Source organism: Zeugodacus cucurbitae, chromosome 5, assembly GCF_028554725.1.
Source record: "Zeugodacus cucurbitae isolate PBARC_wt_2022May chromosome 5, idZeuCucr1.2, whole genome shotgun sequence".
Taxonomy (NCBI): Eukaryota; Metazoa; Arthropoda; class Insecta; order Diptera; family Tephritidae; genus Zeugodacus; species Zeugodacus cucurbitae.
In genome coordinates this window covers 66,674,162-66,691,684 of record NC_071670.1, presented here as the reverse complement: position 1 = coordinate 66,691,684, position 17,523 = coordinate 66,674,162, and the positions used below count along the sequence as shown (strand labels likewise).

At 33.1% G+C, this 17,523-nt stretch overlaps 2 protein-coding genes across 10 annotated transcripts in view; one reads left to right on the top strand and one right to left on the bottom strand.

Moving 5' to 3' along the window:
- The window catches only part of LOC105211762 (glutamine-dependent NAD(+) synthetase), a 140,053-nt gene that overhangs the window by 112,875 nt on the left and 9,655 nt on the right, over window positions 1-17,523 (bottom strand). For all 5 annotated transcript variants that reach the window (XM_054231741.1, XM_011183373.3, XM_054231740.1 and 2 more), the window contains exon 2: window positions 9,746-9,760. The gene's annotated coding sequence lies outside the window, so the exon portion shown is untranslated. The remainder of the gene's footprint in view (window positions 1-9,745; window positions 9,761-17,523) is intronic.
- Window positions 1-17,523, top strand: part of LOC105211763 (cytosolic carboxypeptidase Nna1) — a 125,633-nt gene that overhangs the window by 99,051 nt on the left and 9,059 nt on the right. For 3 of the 5 annotated variants that reach the window (XR_008471418.1, XM_054231735.1, XM_054231738.1), the window contains 7 exons: window positions 286-432; window positions 652-778; window positions 1,065-1,202; window positions 7,659-7,939; window positions 8,066-8,225; window positions 8,557-8,715; window positions 14,369-14,537. Coding sequence is in view for 4 of the 5 variants with exons in the window: in XM_054231735.1 (XP_054087710.1) it covers window positions 286-432; window positions 652-778; window positions 1,065-1,202; window positions 7,659-7,939; window positions 8,066-8,225; window positions 8,557-8,715; window positions 14,369-14,537 (1,181 nt within the window). In the remaining variant the exon portion in view is untranslated. The remainder of the gene's footprint in view (window positions 1-285; window positions 433-651; window positions 779-1,064; window positions 1,203-7,658; window positions 7,940-8,065; window positions 8,226-8,556; window positions 8,716-14,368; window positions 14,538-17,523) is intronic. The other 2 variants (XM_054231736.1, XM_054231737.1) reach the window with 2 other exon arrangements.

Genomic DNA, 17,523 nt, shown 5'->3' with positions numbered 1-17,523 from the left:
TCCACATGCATACATTCATACATGCAACAAGGACACCCACATACAACCGGCAGTAATGCTCCAATTTTCCACTGGTCAACGCCAACTAATTTGCAAAAAAAAAATTATTTTTCATTTCATTTCCGCAACGAAATTGCTTCATGCATGTGCAACAACAATGACGCCTCACGCTGACGATGCTGCAACGTGTCTCTGCCACCCATGCAACTTGGCAACTATGCAAACGGTTAACACGAAACGAAACGAAACATGCACACAACGGTACATTGGTCCATGACGCAAAAGGTTCTCCATCGTCAACCTGGTGAAATCGGATAGCCTGTACAATGACGGCATGCGGCCGCTCATGTATTCGACCATCAGCGCCAAGCAGACAAACGAAGGCTGGAGGCGTTGTGGCACAAATATCGCCTACTATCGCAATGATGATGAGTGAGTTTATTATGAGGAGACATACATAGCCTTTGCCAAGACATACAGACACTGCCATATTTATGAATACATACATAGAGATGTGTGTGTGTGTCAAATGAAAATTCCAATTATAGTCCATTTTTCATGGCAATGCCTTGTAATCTCCCTTGAAATGTGTTGATTTAAATTTCCTACATCACTTCTCTCTTTCACTCTCTTACTCTTGCACCAACACAGCAGCACACCATCGGAGGAGGAGGATGAGAACAGCTCCTATACGTTAACGTTTAATATTGAATTTAAAAACGACAACGATACGGTGTACTTCGCACACAGTTATCCGTATACGTACAGTGACTTGCAGGTGAGTACAACAAAAGCAATAAACAGACACACTTTTATACAAGGGTACATATGAGCTAACACACATTTGTCAATACGAACGAGGTGTAGTTGACCACACTGTGCACACTCGAAATTCTCATTGGCCTCTTAAGGACCTTGGGGTTGCCTTCGAGTGCGGCCAATTTGTTCACAGCGACAATGTGTGAGTGTGCGTGTGTGTTAGTTAATTAATAACGGCAGACAATCATCATTTTAATACTCAATTTCCACATGTCATTGTGGCACTTTTTCTTTTTGTTTTGCAGGATTATCTGATGAACATACAAAAGGATCCTGTCAAATCGAAATTTTGCAAATTAAGACTTTTGTGTCGCTCGCTTGCGGGTAATAATGTGTATTATTTAACGGTGACAGCGCCGGTGCCGGATGAGGAGGCGATGAGGGTGAGTAGGGATGTTTTAATATGCAGATATACACCTATAATATGCGTTTCTCCAAATGGGCTTAAAAATTATTTTATTGAAAAAATTTCAGAAAAGAGTTGCCACCTATAATTTATATACCTTATAATTTATAGAACTGATAAACTTTTCAATATGAACTTATATCAGAAAATATCATTTGAGGGCGTTGACATCTGTTTAAATATTTTAATTCAAAAAAAAATTTAAAGAAGAACTAAATTATTACAATATAGTCAAACAAATCGAGGTTTTAGAAAGCTTGTTTTCTAATATGTGTTACTTAAAGGGTTGCCACATTTTTTATTTACATAATCGAACCATTTTTGATCAACAAGTATAAAAGGTTGTTTATTTTGAACCAATTTCATATACTTAATTTATAAAATATATTAATCGAATTTGGCCAATAATTTAGATCGGATTTTTTCTAAATTTGCATATTTCGATAAAAAATCGATAATATCTATTTTGTAATCGATAACATCAGTCAAAAGTTTCTAAAATACTGATTTTATTTAATTTTTGACAATATTTATATTGTTAAGTTTGAATTTCCATTTTGGACCAAAACAGGACTCAAGAGTCTCACATTTCTCATCACGGAATTGATGTGTTCGATATTCTTATTATGAATCGATTTCGATTGTCAATTCTGGTTTGTTCTGGTATAAATATTCGTCACAATATTTTATCGAAGGTGTCGAGAAATTTTGTATATGTTTGCACATTTTAATTTTTTTTTATCGAACCACTGCCACGCCCACAAAATGGCGAAAACCTAAAAAAACACAAAAAGTGCCATAACTAAGCCGTAAATAAAGCTATGAAAATAAAATTTTGTACAAAGGATCGCGCTATGAAGGGGCATATTTGGATGTAATTTTTTTAGAGAAGTGGGCGTGGCCCCGCCCTCAAATAGGTTTTTTGTATATATCTCGCAAGTCAATAAATCTATATAAACCAAACTTTCCGCAGTCGTTTCTTTTAGCCATTTCCTTATACAATCCAAAAATGAAAGAAATCGGATAATAACCACGCCCACCTCCCATACAAAGGTTTGGTTGAAAATTCCTAAAAGTGGGTTAACTCACTAATGAAAAACGTCAGAAACACTAAATTTCACATAAGAAATGGCAGATGGAAGCTGCACTCAGATTTTTTTATAAAATGGAAAAAGGGCGGGCGTCGCCCACTTATGGGTCAAAACCCATACCTCAGGAACTACTCGACCGATTTTAATGAAACTTGGTTTGTAATAGTTTCCTTACATCCTAATGATATATTGCGAAAAAAGGCCAAATCGCTTCGCAACCACCCCTACTTCCTATATACCAGAACTTTGAAGACGATCTGAATCGTTTACTTTACAATATATAAAGTAAATACTAGTGAAGATATTGGTGCAGAACTTTGCACAAATACTATGTTAATAGTGAGGCAGACCCATTCTAAAAATCGCTGAAATCGGACCATAGGTTTTTAAGGCCCAATATATCGAACACGAGGACCTCGATGCTTCTAACCTAATATTATGGGTTCCAACTTTCAATGGACTTTATACAATATATATGACGAATATGTGGGTCAAATTGTGTATTATATAATATAAATAAAGTTAAATAAATAAATTGCGAAAGTATAAAATGTTCGGTTACACCCGAACTTAGCCCTTCCTAACTTGTTATAAGTTAAATTTTATTTATGAATCTTCAAGAAGAATATGCTTAAGTGTTCATTGGATTAAGCAGTTATAATCGATATAATTTTATCCTAAGTTAAATATATAACTATTTAAATTATTTGTTGAAAAATAATTGTTTATTTTGTACCCACGATTAAAATTTAGCCAAGTTTGTAGAAAAAAAGTTAGAGAAAAAATTTTTTCAAACAAATTACAAAAATTTTCATATATGTGGAATGATGTATTTCACTTTATTTTAATTACAGAAAATGTTTATAATGATTTATTTGAATGTTAATTAATTATATGTAATACTTTTTAAATGATTTGTATATGAATTGAAACTAATTGCTGATTAAGAAAACCCGCTGCCCCACGTCGTACACGTCTTACTCGTCGTCTTCAATTACTACCATTCAACGTCTTCTTATCCTTCTACCGTGCTGCCAGATCGTACCATTCCCACATATATAATATTATGATTTCTGTATTCTCTATAAATTGAAAATCAAATTATATGATATTCCAATAGTCAATAATAAAGAGAAACACAACCAAGGACCCCCCTCCAAATTTATTGTATTAAAATTTATAGCGTCTCAGTGCAAATATTGTACATATACTGCACTTATACATTTGGCAACACCTTCCATTAAGGCATTTTGCAATCTTTCTCTTTGCGGCAATCAATAATCTTCGCCCATTGTGTGCTATAAATTCTGTTTTTATTACTTTCTGCATGAACTGAAGACGTAGCACGAGACTATAGCGTATGAATTACCGCTATTATTTATTCAAAAGCATTAAATTAAATGTGTTGAAAATTAAATGCAAAAATTAATGGCTTTTAAAGTATTTTATGTCGGAGAATATATTGTCAATGAATTTAAAATTTTTTTTCTGCGTAAATAAACCTTACAGACATAGCTCATATAAATACATATATCTAATGTACATATACTTCATAGATGGCATTATATATGATATCTTCAAATGCACACTATTTTATCAAATGCTTACACAACGCTGCTTCTAAGCTCAAATTAGTAGAAGGAGCTTACTTAACTGCTCATATATACATATGTAAAATAGTAGATATATGTGCTTACATAAGCACATGCCGCTAAAGCCACATAGTGGAGCATAATCGCTGACTGAAGCTGAAGCTGCTTCCACTGCACTGAGCTCATGCATAATCCGCTATTAGCAACGTAATGACTTCCTGTCCCATGTTGCAAGCTGCTATTTGCCTGCTTCAAGTGCTTTCGGCATACGGAATTTCGGTTGTGCCACATGCAGAGACATGTGAAATTGTTTGAGCAATCAGCAGGTAGCGCTGAAACGCTCTATCCAAAGCACATTTGTATACGATACATATATGTACAGCTATGATTGTATATATGTATCTGCTATATTATATGGATATGTAATCTAATAACATTAGTATTAAGCAATCGCATTGAAGTAGTTTATTAAGCATGCTTTTGATACAATATTGATGATGCTTATGCATTTTTGATTATGACTTATTAGAGCTAAACATTTCCACAAGGATACAGTGGTATGTCTGTCTCTCAAATTTATATGCAAATTTATTAATTCACATTGAGTTATGTTATTTGAGCAGCAGGAAATCGCATAACACAGCAGTTACGGTGATTTAATTTGATTTGATTTATGTGCTTTGGTATTTACGTATGTAGAAAATTACAGTTATGCATGTGATTTGATTAAATTATTTCGAACTAGGCGGATGATTAAATTGTTTGTGAATTAAGGCAGTAGTCTGCTTTAGAAGCCGAAAAAAAATGTTTTTTTAGCAATTTTTTTTTTTGAAAGGGAAGGAAATGATTGCGGTAAACGGAATTTTAAGAATTTTTATTAAAAAAAATATTGAAATTTTTTCAAAGTTGTAAGTATTTTTCTGGAGCGCCTGGAGTCTGCACTTGTAAATCGGTGCCGGTGATGGAGGTCGTGCCATGCATCTGAAACAGTCGAACCAATTTTTTTTTTTTAATTTTTATAGGTTATGTTAGGTTGGTCTGGTAGGCCTGCAGACCACTCATTGACCAGTTAGTTATGGTCTTTTGCGATACCAGAATGGAGTGCCTTTACGTGTTCCCTGAGTAGTAGTCATCGTTCAGGATGCCTGCACCTGTCGTGAATTTTAATAGTTTATGAGGCTTCACTGACGATATCTCCTCTAACTTATCGTACTGTGGGGCCCCTAAGTACCTAAAACGCTGACTCGCTAACGCAGGACAAACGCACAAGAGATGCTCCACTGTTTCCTTGGTGCCCCGCTCTTGACATTTTCTGCATTCCTCCCGATCTGACAGCCCCATTTTATAGGCTTGTGCCGCTACAAGGCTGTGACCGGTAAGAATGCCAACCATGGTCCTACAGCCCTTTCTATCGAGCTCCAGTAGGAACCTTGTATATTTTTGATCTACCGCTTTGCACATGACCTTTGCAGTTTTACACCCCGGTAGATCCTTCCAGCGAGATATGATTCTTTTTGCCATGCACCTGTCTATGTCATCGTATAGAATGTGCATGGGTTTAGCGATGTTGATCATGTTTCCGGTTGACAGCTGTACACCACTCTTGGCAATCCCGTCTACGATTTCGTGGCCCTCGATGCCTTTATGGCCTGGCACCCAGTAGAAGTGTAGCCTCATATTTCTGGCGACCCTCACCACTGCTGCCCTGCTGCTCAGGACACTTTCGGCCGATATTCGACACGAGGTTACTGCCTTGATTGCCGCTTGGCTGTCTACGTAGATGTTAATTTTAGAGTATTGGTCTTGTGCGCTGGAGGCTAGCTCTGCTGCCTTCCCAATAGCAAAGACCTCTGCTTGAAAAATACTGCAGTGGTTCGGCAGTTTGAACGGTTGCCTAATTCTGGACAGTATATTCCTGCACCTACTCCCTTATCCATTTTAGAGCCATCCGTATAGATATTTAAGGTGTGGCGTGTAGTTACGGTGCCCTTGCGCCCACCATCCTTTTCCATGTTTATCATGAAACCTCTTTCCCAGTTGTAGAATGGGACCAGATAGTCGATACCTGTCAGACTGCTCTTAGCAACCGAGCTGTGTCCGAAGGATCTGTATGTGAATTCACCTATTGCCATCAGTCGACCCGCGGATTTCGCCGCGCAGCTTTCGGCAAAGAGATCTATAGGTGGCAGGTTTAGTATTCGTTCTAGAGCAGCCGTTGGGGTTTAATTTTTATAAGTTTCTTTTCTTTATGAGCTACAAAAATACCGGAGAAGTTATAAAATTCCAAATTTTTTCGAAGTTTGAAAAATAAATTCACTTTTTTAAGAAAAAAATTGACTTTAAGTTGCAAAACAAGTAGTTTAAATAATACCTTTGTCCAACTTTTATAGTTCAAATAGAAGATAATTTAATACTGAAACTAGATCACTTCGGTTTTTTTCGATCGGACATATATTCTTTTTGCTATCGCCGGCACCGTTTTCTAATACTTGTGAAAATGAAATCTCGAGAAAACGCGCTTTAAAGTCTGCCTGTTGTAAAGCAGACTACTGCCTTAAAGTGATTCTGGGAAATTATGAGTAATTTTTTTTAAATATTTTGGAACCCACAATTAGTTACTGATCTGTTGGCATAGTAACAGCCGTGTTCTATTCGACTCTCTTGTCAAAAAACAATAATTTTTTAATTTGAATTCAGCACAAGAGAGTGAATGGTTCTCTATAATGCTAGAAACACTCACTATACTGTCTCTATGGTGTTTATACCAGTCTATTTGTTTTATACCATTTGCTTGTTCGATTCACAATGGAGTTTATACCAGTCGAATAACTTAGCAATCCAGTTGAGTTCACCATAAAATAATATATAAATCCCAATAATCATACAACTACTCACTATTCTAACTCTATGCGATTTTGGAACCCACAATTAGTTACTGATCTGTTGGCATAGTAACAGCCGTGTTCTATTCGACTCTCTTGTCAAAAAACAATAATTTTTTAATTTGAATTCAGCACAAGAGAGTGAATGGTTCTCTATAATGCTAGAAACACTCACTATACTGTCTCTATGGTGTTTATACCAGTCTATTTGTTTTATACCATTTGCTTGTTCGATTCACAATGGAGTTTATACCAGTCGAATAACTTAGCAATCCAGTTGAGTTCACCATAAAATAATATATAAATCCCAATAATCATACAACTACTCACTATTCTAACTCTATGCGATTATGCCAGACTATTAGACTTATACCAGTTTTTTGTTCGCTTCGCCACCTTTCTGCTATTCATTTATGCTCTATTCTTTAGAAAGCCTTGAATTCATCACAAGAAAGTGTGTGATTACCTCAATTATTACATATAATTTTTATATGATTATACCAGTTGACTTATACCAGTTATTTATTCGATTCGGGACACTATAATGCTATGCGAATTGAGGTCTAATTATATTAATTTCGTTGTTTTAGTAGAGATACTAAGTTAGAAGTGAATATTTTTATAAAATTAACAGTTGAGGAAGAATTTATTTACTTTAGAGAATATTGGATGGGGTTCGAGAACAAGTCGAGTTCGATTCAAGTGCTCTATATTTTAAAAATAATTTAAAATAAAATATGCTTGTTAAAAAATAAGAAAAGTTTAAAATATTTTTAATGCAATATAAATTTCATTAAATAGCAAATACTCAGAAAAAATATTTTCTAAAAATATTAAAAAAATATTCCAATTCTCTTTCCACTTTCAGAAAAAGAAAGCAATCGTAGTCTCTGCACGTGTGCACCCCAGCGAAACGCCCGCCTCATGGATGATGAAGGGTCTGATGGATTTCATAACCGGCGACACGTTGGCAGCCAAAAGACTGCGTCATCGCTTCATTTTCAAACTGATACCAATGCTCAATCCAGATGGTGTGATTGTGGGCAATACGCGCAACTCGTTGACGGGCAAGGATCTAAATCGACAATATCGCACCGTTATACGGGAAACATATCCCTCCATTTGGTATACAAAAGCCATGGTTAAAAGGTAAAAAATTACTTGCAAGAATAAATACATAGCAAATGTGTATACAGCTAGCGTGGTAATCGAAAAATTGTATTTGCTCTTATCTTCCACAAAAATGTATTTCACGCAACCGCAAACCGCAATCAGACTGATTGATGAATACAAAGTTGTCTTGTACTGTGATATGCACGCCCATTCGCGCAAGCACAATATTTTCGTTTATGGCTGTGAGAATAAGCGGAATCCCGAAAAGAAGCTGACGGAACAAGTATTTCCGTTAATGTTGCACAAGAATGTGGCCGATAAGGTGGGTAGAGAGAGGCGGTTGGTAGATGAACGAAACGAAAATGGTGGCTTAATAAAAATAAGCTACGCTGCTGATAGAATTGCCGTTAGCTTACTTTTTCGTTTGAGTTTATTGTATTTTTTTGGCTTTTAACAAAGCATAACCCAGTTTAAGACTTTTTGCCACATTATATTTTTTGTTGCCACATTTTGTGTTTTTTTGTGTGTGTTTTGTGCTATTTTTATCTACTGTTGCTGCTTTCATCTTTTGCTTCTTCTTCTCCTTCTTTCAACTCATTACATGTTTTTAATCTGCTTTTCATGTCTACCGTTTTTTTTTTTTTGCTTTGCAGTTCTCCTTTGAAAGCTGTAAATTTAAGGTGCAACGCAGTAAAGAGGGCACCGGCCGCATTGTGGTTTGGATGCTGGGCATCACAAACAGTTACACAATTGAGGCATCGTTTGGCGGCTCATCGTTGGGCTCACGCAAGGGTACACACTTTAATACGGCGGTAAGTATTTATACAAAAATTATAAAAAAATTAAAAGAAAAAAATATTAAAGAAATATAAAAAAAAATTGAAAAAAAAAATATTTGAAATTTTCGCAATGGAAAAGTTGAAATGAAAAATCTTTTAAGCTTACAAGCTTAGTTAAACGTTTTGGAAGCTTAAGGCCGAATGAAGCTGCTTAAGTTTACTTCTCTAATTTTTCATTTTAGTTTTATTTTAGTATAAATTTAGCAAGTTTTAAATAACAGTCGATTTTAATTTGACTCACCGCGCCAAAATGTAGGCAACGAATGAGCTTTTGACTAACTTTTCGGTTCGTAACATAGTATAAATATATGAGTAATCTATTTTATTCAATTATAGAACAGTTTCTGTGATTTTTTTATTAAAAATTTATTTAAACAACAATACGAGGTATGTTCAAAAAATAACGGGAATTTTGGTTTTTGAAAAAAAAATATTCATTCGTTTATATTAATATATTTGATTAATTTAGCAAGTTTTTAATATCAGCCGATTTTTATTTTAATCTGAGCGCCAAGATGTAAGCAATGAAATAGATTAGGGCTAAATTTACAGCTCGAAACATTGAATAAATATAGTAGTATTATATTTTAAATAATTATAGAACAATTTCCGTGACTTGTTTATTAAAAAAAATGATAATGATGAAATATTAGGTGTGTTCAAAAAATAACGGGAATTTTTGTTTTTGAAAAAAAAATATTTATTTCAATTTTACACTTTATTTTTTTCCATATAATAAAAAATTTAAAAGAAAATTCCGTTATTTTTTTAACACACTTCGTACTTTGTTTTTGTCTTGAAATCTCAGCTAATGCACCTGCGGGCGGTACAAAATAAATATGCAAATCTGATACAAAATATGCAATATCAGTAAGATGTATGTGAATGTAAGACATGAAACACAATCTATACTTCGTATCAATCAATAGAACTTTATGTAAAAATATGTAAAAACATATACCCAGTCATGTACACCAATAAATCTGAGTTCAATCGCACTCACCTTGTGTTGACCTCGCTGAAAAATAGTAAGAAAATAGAGAATATTAATGAAAATAACAACCAGCATATTTTAACAACAAGTAAAATACAATAACAACAAACACACACATATACACATGCAGCAGTCAAGCTATCCTCGCTGTGAAGGGAGGTACACCATGGCGTATGATGAACATTGCATACACAGCAACGAAGTGACGAGTGACAGCAAGCGCTTGCTCCTATATTATTGATAGCTACATAGACGAGTAATAACAGCATGCCAATAAAACGTGTATATTACAATGATAAATAAAGGAGAATTGTAGCCTTTGGCATAACAACAAACAACAACAACAACACAGAGTTGTAGAATAACACAAATTAAAGCAAACAAAAGATTGATGCTTTGAAAGAAAAATGGATTAAATTAATTCAACAGCAAAAATTGTAAAATAAACTAGCGCAGGGTATGATTTGACACACAGACAAAATGTGTAAATAGGGGAGCTTGTTGTACTTGTATGTATCAAGTAATGAAAATGTAAGAAAGCAGATTATACAAATATACTCTCATATAGAAGCTTCATAGGAGCTTAAGAAATACAGTATGTATAGTCTTTATATAGAAATAAAGCTAGCTTTCTTGCTGCAGGGGTAAGCATAAATTCGAGCATCTACAATAAAGCTATATTCGTACATTTGTATATATACATATATGTATGTATCTATGTCTATGTGTACCACCCTTATGTCATTTCCTTTGTTGTTCAAAAATGTTGCTATTGTTGTTCTTGTTGTTGTGTGGTTATTGGTTTTTGCTGATGACAGCAACATGCTTCATAATGTCGTGCAAGTCGTGCGGAAATTGATAATAAAAATACTGATAATCATAACGGTATATATAATGCGCATAAAATGAAACACACCCAGAGACACACACACACACACACTCATAACGCATTATGGCATATGAATATGTGGCTTTATTATGATGCTGCTTCACAAGGCTGTTACTTTGGGTTCTCATACGAGTATACAAATATAACAAAGGCACAAACACATGTATGTACATATGTATGTATGTATGTGTATCTCGCTGTGACCAAACTGCCAGCAATTTGTGGTATTTCTTATTGAATAGCGCAAGTGTGGCATAGACTCGTGGTTGTTGGAAAAGGTGATTATATTGTATAACATAAAATATGCATTAAATTTGTGGAGTCTTTAAGATGAAGAAATCAATTACATTTTTTTTATGAAAGTCATATTGAAGTGAATGAAATATACAGAAGAAATTAACTATGGTATCTAGCTATACAAAAAAAAATATCTGAAAAACATTTCTATGAAGAATTTAATAAAAAGTTTTACAATCTAGAAATTTCGGAATCAGGCGTCGGGATCCCGAAAATATTCGGTTCTCATAGGATATACGATTGATATATAAAATTTATAAATTTAATTATTTTATGCTAATTTTTGCATTCCCGAAATTTCGGTATCGAGTTTCGCGCTTCTGAAAGTTTTTGAGACTCATAAAAATGTAATTATTGGCAGGATTGTTCATTTTATTGAACTTTTAATTTGAATTCTGTAGTCTATAAGATGAACAAATAAATTAAAAATATAAGATTAACAGTTGTATCTAACCTTAAATAAGAAAATATCACACAGCATTGGCTTTTGAACCCCTCAGCCAAGCTTCTTATTATAGTTAACAAATGTCGATGTTACAAATGTCGATGAGCCTCAGCCGCACTTTTCTTGGAATTAAAAAAGAAAAGCAAAATTTCCCGCAAATGTCGAGAATTCGGCTCAAAAAGTGACATTTTCAGTTGAGAATAAGTTTGGGATGCAAACAGATCTCTACAAATATTTTGTTGGGTTAATGTTGACACAAATGTCCAAGATCGATATAAAATGATTTAATCGACCAGTGCTTGACCCTAGAGACATCTATTGGAAAACGGCGGAAGCAAAGTTGTAGATTGTTTGCTGATTTTAAAATAAATTTAAAACAAGTAAGGAAGGGCTAAGTTCGGGTGTAACCGAACATTTTATACTCTCGCAATTTATTTATTTAACTTTATTGATATTATATAATACACAATTTGACTCACATATTCGTCATATACATTGTATAAAGTCCATTGAAAGTTGGAAACCCTAATATTAGGTTAGAAGCACCGAGGTCCTCATGAACGATATATGGGACCTTAAAAACCTATGGTCCGATTTCGGCGATTTTTATAATGGGGCTGCCACACTATTAACATAGTATTTGTGCAAAGTTCTGCACCGATATCTTCATCAGTGCTTCCTTTATATATTGTAAAGTAAACGATTCAGATCGTATTCAAAGTTCTGGTATATAGGAAGTAGGCGTGGTTGTGAAGCGATTTGGACTATTTTCACAACATATCATTGGGATGTAAAGAAACTATTACAAACCAAGTTTCATTGAAATCGGTCGAGTAGTTCCTGAGATATGGTTTTTGACCTATAAGCGGGCGATGCCACACCCATTTTCCATTTTGTAAAAAAATCTGAGTGCAGCTTCTATATGCCATTTCTTATGTGAAATTTAGTGTTGCTGACGTTTTTCATTAGTAAGTTAACCCAATTTTAGTAATTTTCAACCTAACCTTTGTATGGGAGGTAGGCGTGGTTATTGTCCGATTTCTTTAATTTTTGGACTGTAAGAAGTGGCTATAAAAACGACTGCAGAAAGTTTGATTTATATAGCTCTATTGGTTGGCGATATATGTACAAAAACCCTATTTGGGGGCGGGGCCACGTCCACTTCCCCAAAATAATAACATCCAAATATGCTCCTTCATAGTGCGATCCTTCATACCAGCTATAACTTTATTTATAGCTTAGTTATGCCACTTTATGTATTTTCGGTTTTCGCCATTTTGTGGGCGTGGCAGTGGTCCGATTTTGCTCATTTTCGAAAGCAAGATATCTTAATTTTTACTCAAGTTACAGCTTGCACAGACGGATGGACGGACAGACAGACATTCGGATTTGAACTCCACTCTTCACCCTGATCACTTTGGTATATATAACCCTATATCTAACTCGTTTAGTTTTAGGACTTAGAAACAACCGTCATGTGAACAAAACTATAATACTCTCTTTAGCAACATTTGTTGCGAGAGTATAAAAATATTAAAATGAAAATAAATCGAAAAAATTGGCAATCCCGAATGGGATCCCGAAAGTTTTGTGATTTTTCGCTAAATTTACGATTTTATTGAATAATTTTTTAAGAGTATATCTCCGTAACACACAAGTCAATCTGCCCTCGTATGCTCAAATACTTATGTACTTAAATAATAGTTAAATATTCACAACCACAGCAACATTTATATAAATATACATTTAAACGCGTGCTCTTGGTTGCGGTCAACTGAGGACATAATCAGCTTATACCACAGTTAAAATGAACATACAAACATGCAGACAGACAGAAAACAGCACGAAAAGTACTACATACATACATACAAACACACAAGAATTGACAGACTAAGCACAAAGCGTAATAAGCAAAAGTCAGAAGCACACACACTTTGACAAACAAACAAACCAACATTTATACTTAAATAAGAATTTGATGCTTAGAAAACGGGCAAGTCAAGAGCAGCAAGCAGAGTCTTAGAAAGAAGAGCAGAATGTGCATTTATGCGTAAAAGTACTAATGGCTTAAGTTTCACTCTGAACTTGACTGGCTGCTTATATTCGCTATGTAACGTTGTACCGTTATACCGTTTGTATATATGTATAAGAGATATATAAATATGTATATAGGAGACCAAAGCCAAGACTTCCAAGGCAAAGTGGAAAATGTGTGCATCTAATGGAAAAGTTGCACAAAGTTCTCAAAATAAAACTGAAAGTAATTAAAGTAAGATATTGTAAGTCCTTTAAAGTATTTGGAATTGCAAACGAGTGTTTTGAAGGGCTTAACAACTTTTTCTGTCTTTGGTCGTATTTGTAGTTGGAATTATGTGTATACAATGTAATTATACTTTTGTGTAGGGATTATACTAAAGTGGTTGGTGCAAGCGAAATGTATCTCTATGGTTTCTTTCAGTTAGATTGTTAGAGTTAAAAATAGCGACTTTTAATATGCTATTAACGGTATTTTTTCTATATTCCCTAATTACTAGCTGCTTTCTCGAAAATATATATTTCAAAGTAATGATTTAAGCATATAAATCAAATATTGGAAAAATTTTTTCAAATCGAAAATTTCGGGATCACGAAAAATCATTATACAATTTACGGGATCCGAAATTTTAGTATCCAAATTTGGGTAATAGTATTGTTACAAACTCATAAATCAATTATTGTAACATATTTTCGAGTCAAAATTATCGGAATCCCGAAAAATTACTATCATATTTTCGGGATCTTGAAATTTTAGGACCGACATTTGGGTATCGATAAAAACTTATCAATCAAAAGTTGGAACATATTTTCGAATTAAATTTTCGGGATCCCGGAAAATCAGTAATTAATTTTCGGGATCCCGAAATTCGGAAAAGCCAATTACTATACCAAGCGTATTTTTTACATAAGCAAACTTCTTCATCAATTTTCATTAGAAAAAAATCTTTCTACCTTCTCTTTGCAGGATTACGAGCACATGGGAAAGGCATTCTGTGAAACCCTACTCGATTATGGCGATGATACACCGAATAAAGTAAAGCGCATGACAAGACATATGAAACAAATTAAAAGAATCAGAAAACGTGAGAAACGCGAGAAGAAAGCATTGAAATTGAAGAAAATGGCCGAACAGGGATGTATAATCGCTGAGAAACTCGAGGTTAAGCGTACGGAGAAGAGTGTTTCCTGAGAGCAACATAGGGAACAGATTTGATTTTAGTACTAAAAACACAAAAAAAAAATAAAATAAAATTATAGAGAAATTAACACAGGTGCATGTTGTTGTTGCATTCAGGCAGGTGTGATGCTCTTAAGTATTTCTATAAGTAGAAGAGTTGACGGATGCTGCCAGAGATCGTAGACAGACGTATGTGTTGTTTGTGTTTTTTTGCGTAATATTTAGTGTGATTCAATTATAAATTGCTTGTGTCTTATGATATTACTTATTTTTGTGTATTTTTCTGATTTTTTGTTTTATGTTTGTATGTATGTAAATTATTTTTGTTTTTGTTATGTAGATTTATTTCTTTTTTAGTATTTACTTTTGTCTTTTCTTTGAGAAACTATTGCTTTTGTATAACATCTTACTGCCTTTCTTCTAGATACTCGTCTACTTATAAAAATACTCAAAATCCACACTTGCTTAGAAATTCAGAAAATAACGGTTTTCATAGTTTATGATAAATACAACGAAACTCAAAGATCGAGTACCAAAGTACAGGCATGGCATTGTATAGTACAGTACGAGAATAATAGACCTCAAGACTGTGTTAATTGAGTTTTCTGGAAAAAAAATTTGTGACGTCATACTAGCGATAGTCTCACGAGAATATTGAAAATTTTAAAATAATAGTATTATTTTTAAAATCAATATTTTATTACAATTTTCACTGATTTTACCTTTTCTGACTTTTGTTCAACAATTTTTTTCCATTACAAATCATCACTATTGCCTGAAAAACGTTTATTCTATCTTAAAAATATTTTTGAACTCTCTTCTTTTTACAAAAATATTATTTACAAAATTAAATAAACTTAAAATTTTTTTTGAAGAAAAACTACAATTATAAGTGTCTTTTTGCCATAAATATGCCTTACATGTATTATAAGACCGTTTCTAAAAATTATTTTCAATTTTTTGTGACAAAATAGTATTAAAGTGACACAAGTAATGACGACAATTTGAGTTAATTTAATCAATTTATTCGAAATTCAACACCGAGTTTTAGCTCAAAGAATACTCTAGAATTAGAAATACCAATAATAGACAGGAAGGATGTAAAATATAGACAAAGAATTTGTAAAAATCTAAAAATTAAAGCCTTAGCTCAAATCGACTTATGCTACTTTAATGTATCTCCACAGTTGAGTACTTAGGCAAAAAACTGAATTTTGCCAACTAAAAACAATATACAACAACAATAATTTTACAATATACTATAAAAAAATAAAAATATAAATTAAATTTATGCAAAATATTTAAATTTTATACTAACAGCACAGTATTTAGTAATTTAAGCTCTCAGAAAATGTAATTTCCCCGCCAAAAAAAATAATTAATATTGCTTCCAACTAACTTTGAGCTGCTCAACGGTTATACAAAAACAAATATATTGTATATACAACAACTACAAAATCATTTTTAATGCAATAAAAGCTCCGTTTCGTGCCATTTTGATCAATTTTTCACATGAAAATGCTATCTTAGCGCGCTTTCTCTAACAAAGCAAAGTAATGCTGCTTACCTTAAGCTTACTTATACATATATAATACATATTTACAAGCATAAATACCAAGCACGCATTCACTCTTTCAAATGCACACGAATTGTCATTTATTCTACTTTTCATATTATCACATCTACACCCACTTTAATATTATTAAAATTGAATTTATTTGCCAAATCCACATTGCATCAAATATATTACAACAAATCCCATGCAATTTCACTCATACAAACATTTTATTATTAAATTACGTCTGTATTTATGTATTTTATTTACAAAAGTACAATTTATTTAAGTGATTTTAAAATAATAATATTTTTTTAAAATTATGCTCTACGATTTAGATTTCATTTATTTTGTTAATTTAGTGATTTTGTTGCAATACTGTATAGAATTATGTCAGTTTGTATATTTAAGTATATCTGTATGTCGGATATTTCATTTGTAGCGCCGCCAATTTGTATTAACAAATTAAAAAAAATAAAAATTTTTAAGTTTTTTTATAAAATGGAATTTTGTAGTTTTGTTGTTTTATTTTTTCGTTTATGTGGCACTTAGTACACACGTCGTAAGTTAAATTGTGTAGTCTGTAGTTAGTCTTAGTAAATAGTGAGTTGAAAGTAACCTTGTAGAGTTGATGAGTTAATAGTCTGGTGATTGCTTCCCGAAATTTCTAAAAAAAAATTAACGGAACTTTAGATAGTTAATGATTTTTTAAGGCACCTTTAATTTTTTTTAATTATGCCCTTGATAAGTTTACATCACAAAGTCTCATATCCAAAAACGTAAGATATAAGTATTTTGGTAATTTGATTCATAGTTCAATCTAAGCTACCTGTTATTAAAACATAGACTTCATTATCTGAAACATCACAGAAGTCGTGATACTACCTTTTATAGATCTCCATAATTCTTAAGGCTCAACTAGCCAAGGTGTAACGAACATAACAATCCAATCTATTAGTTTTAGAGAACTCCCAACAAGTGTTCCAATGATACAACAAACCAAATTTAGAGTATTTTAAGCTTACGTGTTTCAAGGTGAGATCACTTCCTTATCAGATTTTTTAGGCGCAATAACAAGAGTATAGCTGAAAGATCATGATGTTTCGGAAAGGTTAAGACAGAATGATTTTATGAGAATCAGGTTCAGCGATCCCTACTAATATTAAGTATATTAAAAATGTCATGTCTAAAGTTAAGGGGTTATATACAGTTAGACGGCCAAAAAAAAGTGAATTTTCCAGAATTTTTTCTGAGAAAACTTTTTAATTTATTGATCCAAAAATTTATACACATGTTATGGTATCTTTTAACTGTATTTTAAGACATAGTACTAGTAAAAATATTTATTTGAAAAAGAGCTACAGCTGATCTCCAGGAGCGCCTCTCA